Raw genomic sequence first — 27,635 nt, 5'->3', positions numbered from 1 at the left:
ATACCATAAGGTTGCCAGAATTTTTTCCACTCCTATCCGGGCCTAGCGATTCCGGGCATTTTTTCAAAAAAACCTGGCAAAATCCGGGCATGGATTTCAATTTTTCAAATCCAAAAACCGGGCAAAAACCGGGCGAAATTTATGTGTTATTATATATAAAAGCAAAGAAAAAATGCAAAAAAATGAAATTAATATTTTATTAATGTAATTGCAGACATCCAAAAAGTTTTTGGAACACTAAAATATTTAAAGGTTTATAAAAGTAAATCAGCGAAATTATTTGAAACAACCGTTGAAAATTTCCATACCGTTAATCGATTTTGTTGAAACTTACTCAAAAAATTTGATTTTTTTTTTGGTTTCTTTGTGAAAATTGTGAAAAAATCCGGGCAATATCCGGACTTTTTTCACGATATCCGGGCAACCGGGCCGGACCGGACTTTCTTGAAATTTTGCATCAAATATCCGGGCAAACCCGGATAAATCCGGGCAATCTGGCAAGCTTAGTATACCATGAGTTGATCCATTTTTTTCCTGTTGGGGAGAGAGTCCACTGCGACCATTGAGTTGATCTATTGTGGTAAAACCACGCGTTATTATTTTACTTTGCTATACTACTTGACACCCCTTCACTATTGGTTGAAGTTGCAGTTGTGTACCGGTAGCACTACGAGCCCACACATAACTAGGTAGGATCTCCAAATGCAATCTAAGTGATCCATCCACATGCATGTGCTGCATCATTGAGGCGTACAATTCCAAGGTATACCCGGCTAGCATTTCACTTATGCTAAAACCGCCAACCTTTTCTATAAAAACGAGCACAACACACACAGCATCTCAATGAAACTTGATGTTTCCTAGAAGAGATTCCTTTTTCTTAACTCTAAGCGTACATCTTTCGAGCATATGATGGCTAGCATCTTACAAATGCTAAAACTACCAACCCACAGAAAGTGTACTATGTATGCCGTGACCGGGATTCGATCTCATACCCGCTAGCTTTGAAGGCTATCCTCTATCATACTATTTGTGTCAGGTTATGTCACGACCCAGGTTCAAACTCATGACTGTTGGCTTAGAAAACAAGTATGCTATCCTCTAGGCCACGATCTGATGAGTTGATCCATAGTCCCCACGGACTCACAGAAACAGACTAAACTTACAAGGTGATTGCAAACACTCAAAAATAGACGCAAAATACCGCAACATTTACCGAACCAACAGTAAAAAATGAATCCATTCGGCGTTTTTACTGAACATTCGGTAATTTTTCGCCCACTGTATATATTTACACAAAACAACCGGTAATTTTAACCGGTTCTACTTAATCTGCATCAAAGAACTGTCCGTCGTAATCGTGGTCATTCTGAAATTTAGTAAAACTTACAACCTGGAAACTTCAATAATTTCGAGTATGTATATTTGTTTCCCACTTCCGCAATCAAAACACGTAAGACCAATAGTTTTGAACTTGAATCGGCGCCGACAGAACGTCCCTAATTATGAACGACAACGGCGCGCTACTTGAAAACAGACACGGGGTTGCCCCCTTTTTAGTTTCGTTTTACCAATCGCCGGCTAAGGTGATGAATATTAAATCGTATGTTAAATGGGCAGCGCAGTAATTATTACTCATCGACATTTGACCTGACACGAGGAGCCGCGCCGCGGCTGAAGACAACCTAACCTCACTTAAGTAAGAATCTACTGCGCAGCGATTGCGAGCGACCCGGTTGTCACATGCACTTACGACGACGAATTACGCTAACTAGTTGCTACAAGTTTGATTATTTTATTCTAATTTTGAGCACCCAACTTTCTACACCAGTGTCGGTATCGTTACTGGCATCCGGTTTCCTCGGTGAGTTGCTCGTAGAAGTCAACTTTGTCTTCGTGTCCGGTTGGATTGACAGGCTACTTGGGAGAAATGTATTTTTTCCGTTGCGTTTAGTTTTTTCCCGGTTCGTCGTAAGTTATTACCTTTAAATGTAGCCGCCGATCGTGGCCTAGAGGATAGCGTTCAAGTCCTCTAAGCCAGAGGTCATGAGATCAAGTCTTGGTCACGGCAAACATGGATGTTGGTTGGTGGTGTAAGCATTAGTAAAATGCTAGCCATTATATCCTTGAAAGATGTACGCTTATTTAGTCTTAAGTAGAATTTAGATCTCTTCAAAGAAACATGAAGTTTCACTGAGATCCTATATGTGTGTGTTCGTTTTTAAAAAAATGTGTAGCTGTATTCCCAGTTTTTTTGGAATTGTTTTCAAAATCCACTTGAAATTAAAATGACGTGTTTCTTCAATACGTCTTGCTGTAAAACCGGGATACCATTTCACCCATTCGAATCAACCGCTCTGTACGACGAAGATGATGATGATGATGGCGATAATGAATGGTGACGACAATCGGCGGCCAGTTGTCTTCTCGTGGATGTGGTTCACTGTAAATAGAAATATAAGTTAAAAGTAAACACAAAGTCGACAAAACAAGGTTGCTCGAAACACGGGTGTTGTTCACCTTAGGCTAGGCGGGAGAGAAAAAAAAACGGTGTTTAAATCGAACACTCGAGCACGCATTGTAATGGCCCCTCGAGATAGCTTTCGGACAGATAGAGTTTATACGGCATCTCAACTGCCTGCCTGTTCGTACACGACAAAGCTAGGAGAGTGAAAACTGTTAATGCTTTAACCAGTTTTTTCGAGTCAACCAAAATTCGTTATAATCTGATTATTTTCTTTCGTCGTTTAGACCACAATACCTAACAACAAAATTTTAAGAGGTTTTTATGTTAGTCCTAGGACATTAAATGGGTTCGATTTTAAAACAATGCCTACCTATCTATAACGGGGTTAGTAGTAATAACTGTAATTTCGTTTTTTGATTCCATGATTTCAACTCCTTCTTCTTATTTCTATTCGTCGATGCTATTGTTTAGAACGGTTTCGTACTGCTTTATCGGCTAGTTCCTATAATGGCCTAGTTACCAAGACGTTGAGTTAACAATCTTTTATACTCCGTATCGATATTTTACATTACTTTATACTCAATAGAGTTTACAATTATCGTGTATTGTGTGTTCTTTTTGTGTTACATTTCATTGTGTGTGTTTATTTTTACGTCCGTTGTCTTAAAAAAAATTCTTAACCTAGTTGGAATACGATTCCCGATCGTCAGGTTACAAACCAAACACGCTAGCCTTTAGGCTAAACAACCGCCCTATTACCACTCCTAAACAAATGAAAAATCAAAACAAACTTGATAGTTTGGTGACATTTGAATACAGTCTAAACGCAAAATAGGCAACTGCATCTGTAATAAACTCATCTTGAATTGAAAACGTAAAAAAAACTGCATGCAACCCACCCTGTACGTATCCGTTTGAAAAGACCTCCTGCGGATCCGCCTGATCCGCCAGTTGTACCTCATATAGAAGAAGAAAACGCATTCCAAAGAAAGAGCGGAATTTCTTTTCCCTCGTCGGATTTTGTCGGGACACCGGCGACCTGACGGATGATGACGACGCGACTTTTGGTTAGTGTCGGGCGCGCAACAATGGAGGAAACTTTTCGGCACAAAGCCCCGGGGGATCACGGACTTACTAACTCAGACAAGAAGGTTCAGATGATCAATTACCGAAGTCCCGGTTCGGTTGATACCCACACCTCGGACCGGGACAGATGCTAATGACAAATTGAATAAAAAAAACTCGCTTTTGGGAGCGAGAAAATCGAACGGCAAAGGGAACAGATTCAAGAAATGGAATGTAGCGACTTGGGGAATAAAAATCAGATCATCAGTAAAATTTGATGAATGAGATCGATTTGATGCGTTGGTACGAAAAACATTGGATGATGAAATTGTAGCCAATCGAATGATTGCGATCGAACACGAATACTGATAAGAACCACTTTGTGACGCAGATCGTTTTCCTTCGAGAGATGTTACTAAGTCATCGGAAAGCTTAAGATTACTTGTTATCTACCAAGTGATCAGAAATATAAATATCGTTTTCCCATACAAGTTTAAAGAACATTCAATTGAATTTTGAGGGAGGTTTATAAAGCACTGTAATATAAACAGCAAATACATGCCAATATGTGCTTAAAAAGTTGAACACCATGGGTGCATGGATTCGCTTCAATTTCGTTACTTGTTCATTTGACCATTACTTTGCCTATGTAACTATAAGTTTATGTTACTAAGAGTTTTATCACCTAAGCGGACCCCTTTCCATTCTTTTTTGGGTCGTGAAGACCTGAATCAATCGAGCAAACAAATCACCTCGTGAGATTCATCGATGTATCTAGCTGATTACGTACCGGGCTTTTCCGGAAATGCACACGTCATTTGCAAAGCTAGTACCAGGCATCGAATGATGACTAACCAGGCAGCTAGCCATCGAATAGCGAATCCGATAGGCTTCAGCGAGCATTGAGGAAATCGAACAGCCTTGGGAACTACACTGAGCTAGGCCGAGTGCCGGAAAAACTACCGCACAAACGTTTTCCTCTCTCTTCGGAGTAGAATGTTGATTGAAGACCAGTTGTATTCAATTGAACTTTGGTTTTGATCCATTTTTTCGAAATGCCTACTATCTAACAGCATTAATAGCGCATTGTTTGCTGTGTGACGTCACATATCGCGTCTCCATTTCGTGGGAGCTTAAAACTGTGTTTACCAACACCAGCGCCGAACGTTCGTGAGAAGAGTCGCGGATGATTTCAAAGGCGATAGAAATTCTCCGCTGGGTTTTTCAGCCCCGTGTTTCCCTGAATGAGCGTAAATATTTTCGATCATTCAACAAAATATTTGGTGCCGTTTTGTGATTCCCCTTCGGAATCGGAGTCTCTTTCGAGATTTGCATATTTCTTCATTTACGTTTTTCTTCGGGGTATTTTTCGCCCCTTTTCGATGTTTGTATGTGTACCCTAGCAATTGAGTATTCATGGCTTCGAGAGAGAAACACCATCTAAACGCTCTGAATATCCCTTTTTTCGCTCTTTCTCCGTTTCATGAGATTCTATTTGGAGAGCTTCTCTAAAAAAAACTACATCGGTGAGACCGATTACTTCTGCGTTTCTGACTGCCTCGTTGTATGGGGATATCTGTTGAAAAGACGATGATTGTAGGAAGCAGAATTTACTCAAAATGGTAAATTTCATGATGGCTGCTGTCAGATGTTAAAATTTTAATTTTTTTACTGTTAAACTTCAGTTTTCTAGACTGTGTTACGTTTGTATAATCGAAGTCGACATTTTAGTCATGATACTGTACTTTTTTTAAAATAATTTCTACTAAATTGATACATTTTTATGGTAAAGTTTTGTTTCCTCAATAAATTGTTTAAAACTACTAAAAGCAGTGAATCTATATGGCAGTGATGTAGTTTCACTATATTTCAGTGTAAAATTCGAGTTATAAAATCTTAAGCTAATTTCTATTTCAAATTTCACATTACAGTAATCTGATTTGGTTCGAGTCCATTTTCTCTCAATTTCACTAATGGAATATTTCTCGCTCATCACTCTCGTTTGCAAGTGATGGCTCTCTTACACACACTTACCTAAACAGCTCGCTCTCCCTCTCTTTCCAAAGGAATAAATAAAAAGAAAAACAAGATAACACCTATACCTACAAAAGTCAGCTGTACTGCTGCTGATGAAATACTCGTGCCATTCATTATTGGTGTCTCGCCTTTGTCCTTCCGTTTGTACATTATTGCGGCTCTCTCTCACAAATACCAGCCCAACTGTGGCGCGTCTGTCGTCTCCGCTTCATGTCACATTCATAATGTGCATCGTAATTCGTGTTTGCCGTCTTCTTTTTCGTTGGTGTTCTGCGGCTGTTGTTGTTTTCGTTGTTATTGAAGATCGGTGTGTTTTTTTTTGCTTCGCCTTGTGTGACCTCATTCGTGTCTTTGCTGCTTGGGTATTGATGCGGTTGATGTTGTTGTTATTATTGTTGACATCGGGCAGACAGAGACTTGTTTACCGATACCAAAAATAGAGAGAGAGCGAGAGGGTGTCACGATAAGTTTCGATGTGCTTTCTGCTGCTCTTCGGCTACTGGCTAACTAGTGAAGGGTGGGTGAATGTTCGCTACCTCTTCTTCGTATCCCACACAACGAACTGCTCTGCTTGCTGATGGATGGATTATGCTTGTCCGTTTTTATTGGTGTGGGTTCTGCTCCCCCGTATTTTTAGCTTTGCTGCAACCTTAAGAAGGTCTTGTTCATGTACACGCTTGATGCATCTGCTTTAAGAAGCAATACAACCAAGACCGCAGCCACCCCCTGCAAAACAACAAGGATACCGATTACGACTTTCAACGTGTCGTTGAAACTGTTCAAACTCGAGCTATCTTTGTCTGATGGTTGGCTGTAAAGCTTGTTGAGACGTTCTTCATTTGCTTTGTGTGGGGTCATACTTGGACGCCTTATGGCTATATAAAACTGTTGATTGAAAGCAATCATTTCAGTACTTGTAACTATATGTTGTAACCCCAAAAAACCCAACTTCCAAAAGTCTAACCTAGTGCTTGTTTTTTTTTTTATCTTTCCAGATTCCGGAATCGACGAGTTTCGTCTTCAGTGACACGACAAACCGGCGTGAGTGGCTCATTAGAAGAAATCGGACGGTGAAAAACTTCGTACCAGAAGACTGTGACCAAACAGAACAAAAAATTATTAACAAAAGTTTTATCGTGTCTTGCTGCTCCATTGTTGCAAAAAAGTGTTTATCGCAACGGAAAGAACTAATTAGTGAAGAAATTTGAGAAAAAAATCAGCCACAGTAAGAAAGTTCGATTCGATAAAGTCTAATCGAGGCAATCCTTGTGTAGGATAGTGCAAGTGTCGAAATTTCAAGTGAAGAAATTAATTTATGCCTGGTAAACAAGTGAACTGCTTCATCATTCCTGGGGTCAACAGGTAGTTGAGTGTAGTTAATACTTTTCGAAATATTTGGAATTACCTAAACACCAACCTCTTGGTGGTGACCTGATGTTGGGAAAGTTTGAAACTAGCAGTTGTTTCGGAATATTCAGCAGCAGTATATCCACCAGCAGCTACGAAAAGCAAGTAAGCTATCGTGGATAAAAGGATAAATCGTGAATTGACAGTTCGCTCAGAACGTTTCTGCGTTTCACCCGGGGAAGAAGTACCGCGAAGAAAAAGGATTACCAGTGAAAAGTTCAAGTGAAGTTTCCAGGTTTTCCAAACGCATCCAAGTGAAGCTAGTTTCAATTGTTTGGAATCATTATTAAAAGTTTGTTTTACATTGGATTTGGGAGAAGCACGTGACCTGAAGCCAACGTAGGCTTCTGAAGAATTTTAGTGAATTGCTCCTGAAGAGTAAATTGGATCTAGTTTGGATTATTAAATTGTGCTGAGGAAGAAAACAATAAGATCATTTGGACATCTAAAAACACTTCCCGCTTTCGCCGGGAGCCTGAATTTATTTCGATCCGACCGCGGAAACCTTCCCTGTCGAAGGTTTTCCCCAAACGGTGTCACCATTAGCAATCGCCACTTTCTACCACCACCGGTTGCTGGACGGTTTCACGGTTCCAGTGTTGAAAATCCTGTTGTGCTGAAGAAGAAATTGGCAAAGGGTCCCCTCAGTTAGGACAACTCCCCGAGGCAAAAGCCCCGACAAGCCAAGCCAAACAAGCCCCGGAAGAATAATGGAGCGCGAGTCGAATCCAATGCAGCCGATGTGTAGATCTGGTTGTGGATTCTATGGCAATCCGGCCCAGGATGGGCTCTGTTCAGTATGTTACAAGGTGAGTGTTCTTCGCAGTGTTTATGAATATGTCATGTGGGCCTACTCAAAGTCTCTATAAGAATAATAAAAAATGTTCAGAAAATGTTAGACATAGTCGAAATCCATTACAAAATTATTGGATTATATTTTGGAAACTTTTACCCCTTGAGGTAATGCTAATTCCAAGTTTTTTATATTATTATTGTTTGGCGAAAATCTTTGATTCCACTCATTATATAATTTCACTTATTATTTTACTTGATTTTACTGGTTGTGCTTAGTTAAAACTTATGCTACACGAATAACACACGACGTATTACAGGATACGGAACTTAACGTTTTACTAACGAAGAAAGGATTAAAAGTTACCTTTTTTGTCGACCGGTTCATGCTCGATGTTGCTCATCTAAAGGAAAGGACGAGGTTCGAATGACTAGGTGAAGGAAAAACACTAAAAAAATCTCCATACAGGATTGCTAGCGATTTTTAGTTTTGAAATTCCAAGTTTTTTCCGGTTTTCCTCCGGTTTTTTCCCGGTTATAAATGATGATTTTCCCATATATTATACTCGTTTTTGTACTTTAACAGCAGGGTGAATAAAAAAAATCAATGAAAATGACCTCAAACTTCTAACAATTGTATCTAAAAATTTGTTAACCGGTTAGAAATCATGACAAATACTTCGACGTCTTTTAACACCTAGTCTTTTCGTATTAAACTAACAGGTTTTAATGGTTTTTTAAACGAATCTAACGAAATTGATATCTATTCGTGGTTTTACTCCATAATTTCAACAATTAAGATTGGTAACATTGATCTTGATACCATAATGTAGTACTTTTCAGCCACTGTGAAATTTTCTAGATTTTTTTTTTATAGTTTTGGGAAAAAAATTTGTAGAGGTTGTAAAAAAACATCAAAACATATAGTATCAAATCAGCTTGTTAACTTTAATGAGGATTTGTCTTACAAAACTTAAAATCTTCAGATTACAAGAAAATGTTTACCTATTGTATAGGATCACCCCTGATAGCGTGGATCGATAGCATCAGATATTTCTCGATGAATAATAAAACCGTACACACTCTTTCATACAACATTACATAAATTAAGTGGACTGTGTTTTTACTAACTTTCCAACTAAGAGCTCATTACAAGGACTTCCGACAAAATACGTTGGTCTCTTTAGACCTCTGACAATGGCCAAACAGGCCTCTGACACTGGCCCCAAGGGCTGCTGACTTGTTACCGCATCCGATGGTGGTTGGTTGGAAAAGAGACCGAGTCAAGAATCGACGGTGGCTCGATCCTTCGGAAAAACCTCTTCGTGTTCGAGAAAAACCAATGATTTTGGCGCGCATTACCGCTGTTAATCCGCACAGCATCGCCATGTTGCTACTGGGCCTTTTCTGGTGTTAGGGTAGTTCAACGGAGCTCCTTCGTTCCAGAACACCTATTGTATAAGTGCAGTTATATCAATCTAAGCACTTCAAGTATAACGATTTAAGGTGGATATAAGTTGTCAACTAAGCTAGCTGTATAAGTGCAGTTATAATTTTTTGTACAAATCCAAAGATAAGTTTAAAAAAAGTTTTTTTATACAACAATGAATAACTTTAGTAGTGATCTTGTCCTTTGAACTAAAGATTCTTGAAAACACAGAAAATCGTGAATAAGACGGAGCTAAACTTTAATCATTTGAATGTAAGATTTTATTTTATATCAGGGTAGAGACCTTAGATTCGACAGGAGCTTGTTTTCGATACAATTTTTATATAAGACATATACTGCCGTTCTAAGCAAGAATGTCCCATGTGATTTTTGGGTCATTTTCACTTTTTCGCTGGAAACGGTCTTAACGGTGTTAACTTTCGAATAAAAACACAAACAAGTATACTTTGTTCTGAACTTATACGAAATTTTCATCAAGGTGGTTGTCTCTATGTTGATAGTTCTATGCAAGAATGTCACACTAGAGAAAATTCTATGAAAAATGCAAATTTTATCAAAAAATTCTCTTAAGGTGAGTTTAAACTGTTGAATTTAATGTTATTCACTGAAAAGAACACCAAAATAGAGGGCGGAGGAGGAGCGAGAAGTCTTGAGTGTTGTATTCAGAGAAATTTACACTAAACACTTTTCGGTAGGCACTACTTACAGGATCCACACGCTCTTTTTTTTAAACTCAAAATTAAGTAGTTTTGGTTCAAAACAGCACTTCGATGGCATCCCTCAACTTTGAGTTTAACTGGGCAATAGCAAAACTAATTTCTGATAGGCATACTCAATACTAAGTTCGGCAGCCGAACTCGAATTTATCCTTTTTTTCGAGGGTAGCTTATTTTCAGGGAATTAAAGGATGATTAAAATTTGTTGTACCCGGATGTTGCTGTTCCGGTACAGAGCGGTGGAAAGCTTTGACACTTCCGGTCAAAGAAAACTTCCGGATGTTACTTCCCACGGGAAGTAAACAACATCCGGAAGTTTCCGGACATTCCAAGCCGCTCACCATATGATGACAATGACGGACAGAATTTTAAGCTGACACGGTGAACATGCATTCCATTATGAAGTTCCTTCATAGTCTTCCGGTAATTGTTCCGGAGTGACAAAATTTTGCGACGTGTTCGTTGGTTGCTGTTCCGGTTCGGACTGAACTCGCTAAGTGTTTTCAGTCCAACAAAGAGAGTTCAATTTTTAGTTCATAAGGTCGAACTCAGCTTTGATCCCTCGCCGAAGGAAAAAAAGGGATCAATTTTGAGTTCGCAGTTCGAACTCCGTTTTGATCCATCGCAAGGAGGAAAAAGGGTATTTAACTTTAAGTTCATAGAATCGAACTATGTTTTGAACCTCGGTCATACTTAATTTTGAGTTAAAAAAAAGAGCGTGCATACTCAACTATACATTTTTTTATAAACAAAGAGGAACGTTTTTCTCAAATTACGGTTTAACATGAGTTTTTGGGAAAAAAGAAACTATACGTGCTTTTAAAATGATAGAAAAGTTGTAGCCGTGTGACAGTTTTTCGTAGAACTAGCATCGGCATGCGTTCTGATTCTACGCAAAAGTGTCAGACGGAGCATTTTTGGCTCTAATTTGCTGTTTTTTTTTTGTAGGAAATGTAATTTTTTTGACAGAAAACATTGTAAAATGATTAACTTGAACTGTTCACTACGAAAAAACTATCGATGAATTTTTAGTTTGAGAGAAAAATTGGAAACATAGATGATATTTTAATCGCGTTTTTCTCGTTTGCACGTTTTCCCACATGGGACAATCTTGCTTAGAACGGCAGTCTAGTTTTTGAAATTCAAGGGTTAATTTTTGAAATTTGTTATCATCATTTAAGAACTTTTCTAAGATACTTAAATCGAAGGTTTCGAATCAATAATCAACTTTTTCGAAGACCGCGAGTAGTTTAAACTTCTGAGAAAACTGTGGCGTCCTTTAAGTTTATTCATCACAGTATGGTAGAATATGAGAATTAAAAGATGATTTTTTTTAATCAAAATAAATCAATTTTTTTTCCAATGCATATGTCACAAAATTCGCAGTCTCCAACAAAGTTGTTAATGCCATTCGAATCTTTGATACCAAATTCTCATAAAGTTCTTCAATGATGTCAAAAATAGTTATATTTTTTTCTATTGGTTTTTTATCACTACAGGAAATTTTTTCAAGTATTGTTTCTTTGAAACTATAATGCTAGGTTATATATTAATCCTCCATCAAATGAAGGATAATAAATAGATTTCAAATAAGTTTTTGTTTTTTAAAAGGGGTTGTCGGTTTATTAGTTAACAATGATTGATTTAAATAGCTCAAAACTTAGTAAAACCAAATATCACTAGATTTGATAGAATCTGACAAATGATTCGAATTCCAGACGGCAAAATCAATTTTTAAACAATGGCTTCATTTATTGTAATCTGCATTTTTTAACTAAGCTTATGGGTAAAACAATTTTATTTGCACTGTTTAGTATCTTTGATTTTTAAAACCTTATTCGTACACTTTTGAAATTGGTTTTTTCATATATCCTTAGAGTTAGCCTTAGCTTAGCATGTGTTTGCACAAACTCATAAGATTTTTCTCCCTAATATAGGGGTTATTTCCAATTAAACACTACAAAATATGTTATAACTTTATTGTTAACTGGAACAGTTATTTGTTGATAATTTAACCCCAAAAAAACTGACCCAAAATAGAAATATATGTTGAACAATTAACTGAAACTTTTTTCACTGAAATCAAATCCACATTTTATGCAATACAAAGCAAACCATCTACTGAATGAACCATAAAAACGTTGAGAAGTTTTTAATGCAAAAATATTTTATTTTGCAAAAAATAGATCTGTGTAAATTATGTATGAAATTTACAGAACTGAATCATGCTAAAAATATTTTTAAAAAAGTTCGCTACTACAAAAATTACATCGTTCATTTTTAAATTTCTTTCGAAATTTGCCATTTCAATTTTAAATCAAAAATCTACCTTAAACTTAAAATTCGTGGGTTCTAAAGTTCGTTTTTATAAAATAGTATAGCTAGTTTAATTCAAGTTTTAATCAATTTAAACTGCAAAATTATAAATAACAATTTTACTACGCTATGAAAATCAAAATGAATGTTTCTAATTTTTATTGATTCACGATAATAAATTTAGATATCATAATTTTAAATTGTTTTTGCATTTGGTTTAAATATTAATTTCAAAATTTAAATTCCTTGATTTCAAATAACAAAATACAATGGGTAAATCTCAATTGAATAAATGTTTTTAATTTGTCTTCATCTCAAACTTTGATATGCTGTTAAATAATCCCTAAAACTGTTAAATCAAGACGATGCAACTCGTTTTCCATATTTTTTTTTAAACTTTTAAAGTCAGAATTCAAAATAGAGATAATGATTTCCATGTTATGCATTCAGAACTTAGAAACAATGCAAAAACAATGGTGAATGGTTTCTTGTTAGTAATTTATAACAAAGAGTTGCAAAAATTAGCACGAGTTGTAAATTCATACAGTTTCGAATTTTCTTAGAGAAAGTCCTGACACACCATTTTTCAATTTTATGTAAACATGACTTAAAAACCCGTAACGATTTTGTGTAGGGTGTTTTTTTATCATTTAAAAAAAAATGTGATAAAAACCTTAAAATAGAATCGAGTTCGTTTAAGTGTTCAATGATTTGAATGTTATGAAACAACCAAATCAATGAAATATGTTAAAAATTTCGCTATATTCCGACGAACATGGAGTCTGAAGTCTGGAAAACCTTGAATTTTTAACCGAGAAAACCGGGAATTTCAAAATGAAAATGTTGTGGCCAACCTGGAATATGCAATTAGTTTTTTTCAATCAGCTTTTGTTTTTTGAAATTACTTATAAAATTATTTAAAGATGATTTAAGAAAATTCGGGACTTTTTTGATAAAATTTTTCATTTAATTTTCATCTTTTCGAGTTATTTTGACTTATGCGTAAAAAGGTAAAGAAATTTTCTATTTGTTTATATAGATTAGTTAGATTATAACAAAAGTTAGATAATTACAGGGTGGCCACCCATTCGGGAAAAACGGGAAAAGCGGGAAAAAGACGGGATTTGAAATCCAACGGGAAAAAAGCGGGAAAAAGCCGGGAATTTTTTCGAAAAGTCGGGAATTTTTGGCTCAGTGAAAGTCTGTTCAATGAAGTTTGGTCGGAATAGGTCGGAACAAGTGGAAATGGATTGACAGTTGATCACCAGTCTCTTTTTCCAATTGACTTCGACCGATTTCTACCAGGTCGAAACGAATCCTCTTTCCGAGCTGGATCGGTTTCGAATAGTTTGAACTTGCTTCATTGAACAACAAAATTATGTTCCCGCACAGCCAGATTGCTAATCGAATAGAAATGGGAAGAACAAAAATAAGCTATTTGATTCCACACGGTTTTCCTCTCCATTTTTTTAATGAAGTTTTCAATTTACTACAGAATTGTAGCGAGTTCGTATTAGGATTTGACGAAACGTTAAATAAGATTGTGCAGAAGCAACAAATGGATATTGGTGTGCGCTTCTGGAATCAAAACACAAACCTAGTTGAAGCAAGGTAAGTATATTGGTTCTACATTCTTATCGTCGACGCGCTCGAATGACCTTCTGAATGGCATGAAACTATGTTTTTCGAAAAATCCTGATCTACTGAACCGAGTGATCCAGTATTCCATGGATGGTCCAGCAGTGAATTGGAAAATGCTCAAGGAACTAACTAGCGATGTTCAAGAACTTCAAATCCGGCATACGAGATTCTCACCATTGGGAGCTGTGGACTGTACATAAAGAGTTCAAGGAGGGACTAAGGAAAAGTGAATGGAATTTTTATGAATTTTTGAGGACGTAAGGGACAGTAACGGGTTCAACTATATTTCCGTTAAAATTTTGTGACGTTCGCTGGGTGGAAAATGAACGCGTTGCAGAACGTGCTGCTAAAATGCTACCGTACCTCAAACGGTTTGTCGACGAGGTAAAAAAACAAGAGGAGAAAAAGATTAAGGAAAGCATCCAAATTTTAAGCGGACTTTTCCATCGATTTCCCGGTCGAAGGTATTTGACTTTGTTGCTAAAGCTGTAGATGATAATTTGCTGGGACCAAAATTGAGTTTTTTTTGTTACGGCCGCTTCGACTGTTGAGTCCTTTTTACGCGAGTATCAGACAGAAGCACCGAGGGTGTCGTTTCTCTTCGATGATTTAACCGGGCTTGTTAGAGATTGATGGAGAAAGTTGTAAAGCCTGAACGACTAAACGTTAAATCAAAAACACTTATTGGAATTGAACTCTCAGAAATAAATCTTCTACCTTCTGGAAGCGTAGAAATTCTATTCTCAACTAAATCGGCAATTAAAAAAGCAAAAGAGTCTGATCATGTTTCCTTTTCGACAAAGATATCCTTGTATTCAGGAATAGCGTTTTACTGTGGATTTTTGAATAAAATGGCTATACCATCTCCCTTGTCTTATCCCATCACTCGGTATTTACCGTGCGTTAATCCCGATGTGATTGCACAGTATCCAGATATTGCCAAAAAACGTTTAGACCTGTGTCTAGAAGTATTTGTTGACAAGCAACACTTAAGTAGAGCTTGTGCCGATAAAATTAAGGACGAATTCGGACAATTATGTGCAATACCTTCAATAAAAACATCATTTCGGGATATCGAAGAAAAACACAACCATTGGACATTTTGTGATGAAACTTATTGGCGAACCGAAAAAGGAGTTCTTCAACTTGACGACCTTATTGAAGAAAATTCTAATTTTGTCTCATGGCAACGCGACGATGGAAAGAGGCTTTTCCGCTAACGCGAAATGCATAGTTGAAAACCAACCGAGAGCCTGACAGCCCAACGTATCTTACACGACGGAATCAACATGTCAGGGGGAGTTACAGCTATAACGGTAACGAAATCGTTAATGTAGTATGCCCGCCATTCTCACTCGAGATATGTCAAGTCCTTAGCAAAAAAGTGGAGGAAAATCTGAAAAAAAATTATTGCGAAACGGAAGCGAGAGGCAGAAAGGAGGCTAAGGAACTGGAAGCGAAAAAATTGAAGGTGCTTTCCGACGCTCATAGAGAGGCAAGCTTAATGGACGAAAAATTAAAATACTTGAAAATATATGAGATGCAAATAAAATTGAAAAATGATAATCATCTAATCATAACAATGATGATCTTATGTTTAACATTTTCGAATCGAATGACACAGTGTTAAAATAAAAAAAAAATCCTGCTTATCTATCTAATGATTTTTAGGTGAATTGGTTAACATTAGTTAGGGATGAATAACACGATAATGTTAAAATCCCAGACAAATTTACCACTAAAAGAAAGCTTAATCGATTTTCATTTATATGGTTTCAAAAATGAATACTCGGAATTTTGTTTGGTTTTCTGTTGTATAAAACCGGGAATTTCGTGAGACCATGCGGGAAAAAAACGGGAAAAATGCGGGAAATCAAAAATTGATTTTGAGTGGCCACCCTGTAATTACAGAATGGGGAAAAGTAAACAAATAGAACAAGGGAATTTCAACAAATTTTTGAAGAAGTTTCAACCAAAATTGAACTTGGTACCTTTGTTTAGTGGTATACAGCTAAAATGAAAACAAAATTTTGAAGAATGATGCCAATTTTTGGTTTTAGTTGATGCCAACTGTGCTTCCTACACATTCGAAAAGTGAGCTATACCTCAACCTATATCTAATCGAATTTAATCTAAACTCCTATAAAAAAAACCTATATCTAAGGTTTCAAAACAAGCTAAATTTGGTATTATTTTGCTATCGATGTTTTGAAAGTTGGCTCCAAATTTATTTTTATGTAGATACTCCCCTTTTAAAGTAGCGCTGATGTGGTCTAGTGGATATAGGCTGGCGCGAGTCTGGTAACCCAGGCGTACTGGGTTCGATTCCCGGTATCGGCAAGCAAAACTTTTGGGTTCGAATCCCAAAAGTTGCCGACAGGTCAGATGCTTGGGGAGTAAGTAGAGGCCAGTCTCGAACCACCCTTGTCCTTCCTCCAACTGGTATCAGGAGGGGTTGGTTTATTATCTTGAACTGCATTCTGTCCATATCCAGCCGGAATGGATATAATGAAGTGCATGATGGTCTAACCAACGTCTCATGATCGCTTACTATTCTACGCTGCCCAGGGTGGATAAAAATCAATGATTTTTTCAAAAAAATCAAAAAAAATCGGATTTATTTGATTTAAATCGGATTTTTTTTTATTTAAATCAGATGTTTTGATTTAAATAGGGTTTTTCCAATAAATTGCATTTAGGGGAAATATTTTAGCATCCGAAAAATCTTCCATAATGTAAAAGAGCGGAATTGTTTAACTTTGCTTTATAAAGTTATAAAGTTAATGAATTAATTTCAGTGAATAATGAGCAGTTCCTTTACTGAATGAAATTATTATCGAAAATCACCTAACACTTCTTATAGACGGACTAGGAGTTGGTATTAAGCAGTCAATCAGCCTTTTTCTTCTCTTGGTCCCTAGAGAACAAAACATCAAACAAATAGAATAAATTCTAACTCATAACTTTTAACAAAGTTGAGCGTCGAAATTTCAGCAAAAACATGAAAAATCAGATGATTTTATAACAAAAGAAGAGAAAAGAAAATTAACCTGAAAGAAATGAACAAAAACTGTTTTAAGCAGAATTCAGCGGGCTTTATCCAAAACCCATATCCCGTTCTACGTGGACAAGCATTTGGCATCCTCGTCAATTACAAATTGCGAAATATTCACAAGGAGCAAGAAAAAAATCATTTCAAAATTCCCGAGAGGATGAATAAGCCTTCGATGCTTAAAAACGTTAAAAAAAACCTTTCCATATTTACTTAATTTCAGGTATTTTATTAAATGAGGAACTTTGATTTAATTCACTGATAAAAATCAAGTGATTTAAATCGTGATTTAAATCATGATTTAAATCACTTTGATTTAAATCAAATCCACCCTGACGCTGCCTACTCTAAACTTTAAATTTCCTTCTCCAAACTATCCATTATTTTCATTTCCAGCGTCAGCTCCCCGAGCTATTTAAACGCCAAACAAAATGTAGATACTCTCCTTTTATTGATTACATTGATTTCGGCCGTCGCTCTTCCGACTATCTTGAGGACAACAGGAAGCAGCTTTCGATTTGGATTTTTTTTCTTATTGGAAACGTTTCATGAGCTTTTCATTTGAGTGATTTTGGGACCACCTTTACTGATCTAAAATAAGAGCAAATGCAACACACAAGGCGTGTTATAGTCAAATTTGGTATTATTCTGCTATGAAAGCCGGGTTATACAAAAAAGCTAAGGTTCGAAAAAGCACATCGATTCAGCAGCTCAATTTCATTTTCGTAGTTTTCCGTCTCACAACGATTTACCATATGAATTTTGATCGCATAGTTGATTTTCAGCTGTTTTGGGGTTTCTCAATGGGACTTCCCAAGATTGTTCTAGGGTTTATCTAAAAACCTACTGGACAGATCGCCACAAAATTTTGCACATGTGAACATCGCATTAATAGGTAGTATCACTGAACATTTTTTCAGTTTTCGTCCATCCTTTCAAAAGTTATTCACAAATGAAAGTGTTGCTTTTTTCGAATACAGTCTTTATAGTGTAGTGTAGTGTAGTATAGTGTATCTGAGAGTTCATTTTTGGCATAGAATTTAATCTTAGGGTGGATGAACTTACAAACAAGAGACCGACTTTTCTCTTATTGAAAAGCCATAAAAAATTATTTAAGTGTTGGCGGTTTTATTTTAAAATAATTTTTTTTCTCAAAACGTTTAATAACCCGACGCTAATTGATCTCCCATTGTCTGGTTTCTATTTTCAGGATTCCCTCAGAAAAAAACAGCAACCCCCGGTCAGCAGTAGTACGTCGTCAGTATCTTCCAACGGGCCGCCCCCGCCATCGGTCATGACCTCGGTGTCCGTTTCCGCTTCCTCCACCAACATCGGCACCGTGGTGACGTCCCAGAGTTTCACATCCGTCGCTTCCTCCATCACAGCAGCTGCCTCGCCGCTTTCATCGATCGCCGCCACCAACACCGCACAGCCAACCGTGCAGAGTGCGCTGCTTAGCTCAGAAAATAAAGATGTAAGTACACCTTGTTCTTTATACTTTAAACGAGTAAACATAGTTACCAAATTTGCTACCATCACTACTTCTTAGGATGAAGATAGTGATTTTAGTGAAGAACAAGAGAAAGACAACAGTCGTGACGAAGAACTGTGGATATATAGTACGGATTTGGAAGACGATAGTAACAATGACACAAACGAAGAATTAGAACCTCAAGCCGATGATACAGTTTGTACTGATGCAAGTCAAGATAGGACATTACGCAAAAGAGTACGCCCTTGTTTTAGTCGAAAAAAGTCTTGAACGTTTTGTGATTTCAATCTTAGTACCAAATAATTCATTGATCTCAACAATTTACAACAACTTCTTCTTGTTTTTAGAAAATCGACGACGAGAGTGGAGCCGGATGCAGTAGTGGTGTCGCCTCTAGTAATAACCCCGCAATACTGTCGGATTCCAGCGACGACAAAGACGATAAGGATGGCAAAAAGAAGAAGAACCGATGCGTGACATGTCGCAAGAAAGTTGGACTGACTGGTGAGTATTGGGGCACTATTTTGGTTGCAAGCATAATTTTAAGTACATGATTTTTTCCGGCCATATTTCAGCCATCTTATGGCATATTTGCATATCTTTTGATTTTATTCGAAAGATGGGGAGCTAAATTTCCCTCGGATGTAATTGGCAAAATGTATATCTCGCGTGAGTTTTCATTACGTCGTGTAAAACACAATGTTAAAAAAACAGTTTTATTACAAAAAAATACAGAAACTTACGTAAACTTGTTGCCACTTTTTTCCAATTTAGAATATTTGTAGTCTGGACAACATATTCTGTATGTGAAATACAAATTTTAAAATTGTTTTGATAAATTTTGCAGCAGTTTTCTGTGGATTCTTAAGATGTTTCATACGACGTAATGAAAGCTCACGCGAGATATACATTTTGCCAATTACATTCGAGGAAAATTTAGCTCCCCATCAAATTATTTTAAAATAAAAAAAAAACATTTGAGATATTTTGTTTAAATCTAAAACATCAGCAGATTTTGAATCGTATTTTAGGTTATTCCCTCAAAAAAGTCGTTTCGGATGCAAATATTTAAAAATAAAATAACTCAATTTGAGTTCTTTTTAAAAGAAGGTTTTTAAAATGGTTTTTGAAAATAAAGTGAAGAAATCTGGGCAGAATCCGGCAATTTTTTTTTTTATCAAATATCCCAGCAAGTTCGGTTAAAACTGACAAGCCTAATCTAAAATATGTGGTTCAAACAGATCCGCGGAGACAGTTTGAAGCTATAAAGAAGAAAATTATTTTTTTATTTTTTATTTATTTGATGAACATAATTCCTAAAATTCACTCGATCCATGGCAATCGTTCTCTAATTTCTTGGACACCCTGCTTTCGCCAGATCACGCTCCACTTGGTCTAACCACCTCGCCAACCACACTGGTTTCTCCGTAGAGTCGCGCAAGCTCGTGGTTCATCCTTCGCTTCCACACTCCGTTCTCCTGCACCCCTCCAAAGATGGTTCTTAACACTCGTCGCTCGGATACTCCGAAAGAACACAGTTCCTCCTCCAGCAATATCAATGTCTCGTGCCCGTAGAGAACAACCGGTCTAATGAGCGTCATGTACAGGTTACTCTTCGTGCGAGGGTGTAGTCTTCTCGACCGCAGTTGCTTGTGGAGTCCATAGTAGGCACGACTTCCGCTGATCATTTGCGGCCGGATCTCACGGCTGGTGTTATTGTCTGTAGTCACCAGTAAGCCAAGATAGACAAAGTTTTCGACTATCTCCAGCTCGTCGCCGTCGATCGTGACCTTTGTATTACTGGACAAACGGGTTCGGTCGGTCTCGGATCCGCAGGCCATCATATACTTCGTCTTGGACGTATTAATCAATAACCCAACCCTTCCTGCTTGCGTTTCAGTTTGCGATAGATCTCCTCCACCGCCGCAGATGATCTGCCGACTATATCAATGTCGTCGGTAAAGCAGATAAGTTGACTGGATTTGTTGAAAATCGTGCACGCATTTCGCCCAATGCTCGTTGAATAACTCCTTCTAACGCCACGTTGAACATCATGCAGGATAGACCATTGTCTGTCCAAGCCCCCTGCGCGATTCGAATGAACTCGACAATTCACCCGAAATCCGCACACAGCACTGCGTTCGATCCACCGTCGCCTTGATCAGTCTGATCAGCTTCCCGGAAAAGCAGTTCTCGTCCATGATTTTGCATAGCTCGTCACGGTCGATCGTGTCGTATGCGGCTTTGAAGTCGATGAATAGATGGTGCATAGGGACTTGGTATTCACGGCATTTTTGGAGGATTTGCCGTAGTGTGAAGATCTGGTCCGTCGTGGACCGTTCCTCCATGAAGTCGGCCTGATGACTTCCCACGAATTTGTTGGCTTTTGGCGTTAGGCGGCGGAGTAGGATTCGGGACAGTACTTTGTAGGCGGCATTGAGGACAGTGATCGCTCGGTAGTTCTCGCAGTCCAACTTGTCGCCCTTCTTGTAGATGGGACATATCACACCCTCCTTCCACTCCTCCGGTAGCTGTTCTGTGTCCCAGATCAGGACCATCAACCAGTGTAGGCCATCGGCGAACTTGTCCGGGACCATTTTGATAAGTTCAGCTGCGATGCCGTCCTTGACAGCCGATTTGTTGCTATTCAGCTGAAGAATGGCTTCCTTAACTTCACTCATCGTTGGGAGTGGCACAAATCGCAGTTGAATTGCTTCGAAACGCGCAACCCAAAAAGCCTCAAACGCCCACCATACCAGATTTGCAGATTCCAATATTGATCGAACCAGACAGCAATACAAAGCTCGCAGGCAGACGGGATCGGTGAATTCTGTACTCAGGCGTATAATGAATCCCAGCATCCTGTTGGCCTTCTCGAGTACCACAGAGTAATGAGGCTTAAAAGTCATAGTACTGTCCAATAGAACTCCAAGATCCTTTATCTGATCCACACGTTGCAGTGACTCACCCAGTATGCTGTATTCATATAGGAATGGATGTTTCCTCCGGCCGAATGTAATAACGCAACACTTAGCAACGCTTAAACCAGTAAATTATCAGCACTCCAGTTCACAACCATGTCCAGGAAGCCTTGTAACTCATAACAATCAGCTAAACTGTTTATGACCAAAAAATTTTTTAGGTCGTCCGCGTACAGGAGAACTCCACAGCCAATTAGAAACAAATTAATGTCATTACAGAACATTGTAAACAACAGAGGGCTCAAATTGCTGCCTTGTGGCACCCCAGACTTTGGAATAAAATCAGAAGATTCTGCAGAACCAATTCTAACAGCTAAACGGCGATTCGTAAGATAACTTTTTATCCAAGTACAAAGTCGTTCAGAACGTCCCAAACGCTGCAGTTTTTTTCAGGAGAATATCGTGATTCACTGAATCAAATGCAGCCGAAATATCAGTATAAATTGCATCAATTTGTTTTCCGCCATCCATTTCTGATATGCAATATGATGTAAAAACTGTCAAATTCGTGGTTACCGAACGTTTGTTAAAAATCCGTGCTGATTTTCAGAGATCCAGTTCCGACAAGCTGAGAAAATAACATCATTTACGATCCTCGACTGACTGCGAAAATTTGATCAGCAGTTGGCGATAGATCAGAGAAAACACTGGAGAAGTGCATCGCAAAGAGGTTACCTTTTTCGGCAGGAGACGTTTCAAAAATAAATATTCGGAATTTTGTTTGGTTTTCTGTTTTACAAAATCGGGAATTTCATGAGATCATGCTGAAAAAGTCGGGAAAAATGCGGGAAATCAAAAATTGATTTTGAGTGGCTACCCTGGTATTGTTTTTGAGCCGAAGGAGGACAATCTGCTAAATTGCGATAATTCGATTCTTCATTGGACGCTATCCCAAAAATCACTTGATAGTACGTCAAAAAAAATTTGCAAACATTGCATTACTAGTTTCACTGATAATTTTATCAATTTCCATCCATGCATTCAAATGTTATTCACAAAAAAAGTGTTGCATTTTTTTCGAATACCTACACTCCTCAGACTAATTTCCAATAAAAATACAAGGACTTAAGTTGAAATCGATATAAAAAAATGAGAATGAGAATAAAAACTAATAACCTAGGTTAGGTCAACCACATTAAAACTATTTTCCTTGTACATTCAAATTTTGTTTTCGCAATCTAACGTTTTTGTTATTTTCCTCTATTTCAGGTTTCGAGTGCCGATGCGGTGGATTGTTCTGTGCGATACATCGATATAGTGATAAGCACGAATGCTCGTTCGACTATCGGGAATTGGGTGCGGCAGAAATAAGACGCAACAATCCGGTCGTGGTTGGAGAAAAAATTCAAAAAATTTGAACACTCGTGCCATCTAATATCTTATACTATACATATATAAATATATACATATAATTCAATCTAATCTTATAGAAACATAATTAATAATTAAAGCAAAAACGCGGACAGATTAAAAAAGAGATAAAGAGAAAAAAAATGAACTACAGCGACAGAAAGATATACAGAGAGATAGTAGCAAAAAAAAATCAACCCACGAATACAGCAAAAGAAGATAAAAAAGCATAAGAGATCCCTTATACATATAACAACACTACGATAATAGATGAAGTAATATCCAAAAGCAAATCAGTGAAAGCGAATGATCGATACTAGTAGCTATATTTCCCGAATTAGGAACAAGAAAGAAAAAAAATCAAAAACAAAAATGAAATGTGTCTGGAACAGCTTATAACTTAGTGTTTAGTTTCGAAAATCGGACGACGAGATATGATTGTTACGCTTAAATACCACCAATCAATCACCACACCTAAACTGTGAAATTAATTCTACTATTACCCCGGGCGCGCTTTTACTGAACGTTAAAGGATCGACCGCTTGCCGATATTCCGACAGAAGGATTAGTGACGGACAAGGAAAACAGGAAAAAAGAAACAATGTCAGTAATCATATATAGAAATGAGAGATTTATGTTCCATTCGATTGATTTGAATTGTAACAATTCTCAGTCACACGCATCATAACGCGCTATTGCAACCACAAACACAAACACTTTTCACGAAACCACATACCAATACGTTCCTTTTAGGTGTGATATATGTAAAATAGTAACGAATGAAAGAAGCATCACCGAATGGATCTATTGTTGTTTTTAATTTTAATCATTCTGTCGGGTATCGGCGAGCATCATTCTGTGTTTGCACGACGCACATTTTGTCACCGCAAGAAAACTTAAGCTATCATCAGTAGATCGAACACGTAACGTCATTGTAACTCATGTAAGCGAATAATGATTGTCCTTGTCATTGCTGCGCGTTGACACGTGTTGGCTACTGGACACTCTTTGCAACTCTACAATTATAGCGTCAAACATACACATGTATGCACATAACTATCGTCAGTTCGTTCATTGTTTTATGGGTGATCGTACACGACTTTATATTCTGCTGTTTATTCCTCTTATCGTACCACGTTGAAAAAAAAACTATTCCGTTTTCTTTTCTGCCCCACTACCCTACCCTGTTGCTATTCTTTATTACTCTAAATAGCAAACGTCTATGTAAAAAGTTACCCTTTCAACCCTCAACCTTATTATTATTATTATTATTTTGTAACATAAATAAATTAAATTGCCAATCAATTTGCATCGGTATTTGCGTTTCCCTTCCTTAGCTCCCTTCCCTTTAAACTTCTAGGTATGTAACTGAGCGAGCGAATGCAAAAAAAATCACAGAAGGAAAAATGTGCACACTTGAACTTGGGATGGCTTTGCTTCTGGACCATTTTTGATTTATTTTTCGGCGAAGATCATTTTTTTAGTATCATTATTAATTCTTTTTAAGTTTTTAATCGACATTCAAAATTCTACTGATCTTTTCAAAGTTTCAAACGGATTGGGATAAGATTCTCGATGAAAGCGATTATCGCGAATATTTGACTACTTGTACAAAAAAATCTAAACCCGATAGCAAAATTAATCCTAAGTATTTCCATCTCAAGTCAGACAGTCAGGCTTCCATCGGAGTCCAATATAAACCATACTATCGACACACGCGATTCGACCTTTCAACGGGTTTGTCCGAATCATGACTGATTCAAAAAGACCCCAGGAAGCGCGAAAAAAATTGGATGGAAACTGCGTGCCTGCAATGTGTTTGATGCCGTGTAAGAATGGAAATAAAATAGCATACTATATGAAAAATATATAGGTAGAACCAAGAGATAAGCGAACTTTTTCGATTGGATCCAGTCACAGAAAATGGGAAGGAATGATAAAAGTAAAACAAACACTAAAACTACACGGAGAATAAAAAAAAGGTAAAATTTACCGAGAAGCAGAGGTAGTTTTTTTCCACCCCTCTTTCGAGGTAAATTTTACCTTTTTTTCATTCACCTAGCGAAAAGGTAAATTTTACCATTTTTTCATTCACCTAGCAAAAAGGTAAATTTTACCTTTTTCCATTCAGCTAGCAAAAAGGTAAATTTTACCTTTTTTCAATTCACCTAGTAAAAAGGTACATGTTTTATGTTTCAGTTGGTTTGTATCATTGGAATACTATCCTATTCAATAACAAAAGCCCAGATTCATTCAAAACTTGATTTTTATTAATTTACGTTCGAGTTTCAGCAGTTATATATGAGACCCTCAGAGCCAAAGGGGTATAAGTGACAAAATGGTCGATTTTGAGTTAATGATGCCAAACGATTCTTCATATTTCAAACTATAATTGGTGATTTTTTCAGATTTTTCGAATTTTATTTACATACTTTCACGTTCGAAAGCAAAATACAAATTTTCGAAAAATATATGGAAAATGGCCAAACACAACAACTTAAAAGCGTGTTTTCTCGAAATAAACTTTTATGCACTTATACCCCTTTGGCTCCAAGGGCCTCATATGTCTTCTATATAAACATTTTCTTACATCTTATAAAATATTGGTAAATTTGGAATATTTTCGTAAGCCGTTATTTAATTCATTGAATGCAACGAGTCGTTCAAAACCTTCAATATACAAAAACCAAATCTCACAATCAAACTTAAATTTTGGGTGAAGGTAACGGCTTTCGGTGGAGCCTTCAAGAAATCCTCTCAACTTAATGGGCAAGGCTACCAATTTAGTTCCATCGTGACCTTTGTAATTTACAGGAGACGAATCTCTGCTCCAACCGGGTAGCTTCAACCGGACATCCTATCGCCAGGGTTCCTGTGTGCCTATACGAATGATAGATAACAGAAATACAATATTCAACATTACATGAATTTGACCAGACTTTTATAAGAGAAATTAACTAACCCAATTGTTTGGATTTCCGATTGAATCGGTTTTGTTGTCATTCAGTTTCGAAGAGCAACAGGATGAATAACAGAGGAACTATGATCCTAATGAACAGCATTGGAAATTTTTATCAGCCTCTTGCATACGGCACGATGGGCGACTAGCTTCCGCTTTGTCGGAAATAACCAAAAAATGTGCATCAGCTGCAGCTGCGACTTTCGAACCAGGGGTGGTGCCATGGATAGTATTCCATACTCGGTTTTTCTACGTCGGCCTAAAAATAAAAAAATGTTGAGTTTTTTTTTTTCTAGAAAATGCATCGTCATTCACCGGCCGGATCAAAACCCTTGTTTAGGTTCAGTATTCCAAACAGAAATATTAAAACGAAATTTATAATTATTGAATAGCTTACCTTCCGCCGTACTTTGAGCGATTACCAGACCAACACAGCTTCCTCCTCCCAAACAACGAAAACTTTTTCGTGACGATCCGGCCATTTAATCACCGTTTTTTCCCTATACTTTTCCGGATATTGGTAAACGAAAATTTGAAGGTTCTGAACCCGAATACACTCCAACAGTTCAGCTTGGAAGAATAATACGCAGGAGCACCTTAACTTGTTGTGGCCGCGGGGAGAGATGAATAATGAAATGCCGTGCGTGTTCGGAGTTCCGCATCCAGGAATCGCCCGATGGTCCACAGCTGGCTTAACCCAGTTTCGGAACGGTTTTCAGCGGATCCGTTCTTGATGAGCAGTATATCGATGGAATATTATTATGCATCATTTTGGCACTCTGGAATATTTATGAATATATTTAAATACCCATAAATAAATGAAAAAGGGAAGATCTTACTGTTCCGTTGATTGTTGATTTTGTTTCGAGTTCCGATTGTTATTGTGCATCATACAAAACATGTTTCCAAATGAAAAAAAAACTGTTCCACCTCTTCTCCGACTAATCCGGCCAGCTGGAGGATAATATTCGCTTTTCCGGATTAAAGAGGAAAACATTTCCTAGCTCAGTAGGCGAAACAACACTTATTCCTGAATGAACTAACCACTTAACCTCAATAAACGGATTCGATAAATAGTTACCTTTTTTTCGAGGTGAATTGTACCGTTTTGTTCAGCGCAATCCAGGTCAACTTGACCTCGCTACGAGGTAAGCTATACCTCGAAGAGGTAGAAAGTACCTTTTTTGCATTTACCTTTTTTTTCTAGGTGAATTCTACCTTTTTTGTCTGCTTGATTCAGGTAAACTTTACCTCGTTTCGAGGTGAGTTTCACCTCGGTGAGGTAAAAGTTACCTTTTTGGATTTCACAAGCATTCACCTTTTTATCTCGGTAAATTTTACCTTTTTATTATTTTCCGTGTAACTAAGGCAGGAAGAATGAAACGTGTTACTGGACTTAGAATGCACGCAGAAGTATATTTTAGTAACAAAACAAAGGGAAAATTAAAAAAAAAACGAATTGTAAAAAAAAAATCGGCGAAGAAAAAAGAAATAAAATGATTAAAAAGAAAAGAAATAAAAAAAAGTGCAGTGCAGTTTTTTTTCTCTTCAGTGGAACAATTTCACTTGTGTATAGATACAAAATAACCGAAAAAAGCGTTAATTTTACGAGGAATGATATTTTTTTGTCTTTGAACTAGTTTTTATTTTGTGCTAAGTACTACTACTGCTACAATTACTAGAACAACAAAACAGCAAAACAAAAACAAAAAATACTATTACACACTACTACACGGTATGGAGTTTTATCAAGTTTATGAAATAAAAAGAAGAAAAAAAAACAATTGATTAAGGTGAAATAGAAATCGATAACGGATAATGCAATTGTATAAAAAAAGAAGAATGTGTAACTGTTGTATTAGTTTTCTTTTCTTTATTGAAGTGAATAAATCAAATATACTATAAAATTA

At 37.2% G+C, this 27,635-nt stretch overlaps 1 protein-coding gene across 2 annotated transcripts in view; it reads left to right on the top strand.

Moving 5' to 3' along the window:
• Positions 1-27,635, top strand: part of LOC129756615 (AN1-type zinc finger protein 5) — a 45,729-nt gene extending 18,094 nt beyond the window's left edge. Inside the window, exons 2-6 of one of the 2 annotated variants that reach the window (XM_055753564.1) lie at positions 6,565-7,785; positions 18,154-18,417; positions 18,493-18,672; positions 18,783-18,939; positions 22,626-27,635. In XM_055753564.1, the coding sequence (XP_055609539.1) occupies positions 7,687-7,785; positions 18,154-18,417; positions 18,493-18,672; positions 18,783-18,939; positions 22,626-22,774 (849 nt within the window). In that variant the 5' untranslated portion in view covers positions 6,565-7,686 and the 3' untranslated portion in view covers positions 22,775-27,635. The remainder of the gene's footprint in view (positions 1-6,564; positions 7,786-18,153; positions 18,418-18,492; positions 18,673-18,782; positions 18,940-22,625) is intronic. The other variant, XM_055753639.1, reaches the window with a different exon arrangement.

This window comes from Uranotaenia lowii, chromosome 1, assembly GCF_029784155.1.
Source record: "Uranotaenia lowii strain MFRU-FL chromosome 1, ASM2978415v1, whole genome shotgun sequence".
Classification (NCBI taxonomy): domain Eukaryota; kingdom Metazoa; phylum Arthropoda; class Insecta; order Diptera; family Culicidae; genus Uranotaenia; species Uranotaenia lowii.
Note: the sequence above shows the minus strand (reverse complement) of the source record. Positions and strands in the feature narration are given on the sequence as shown.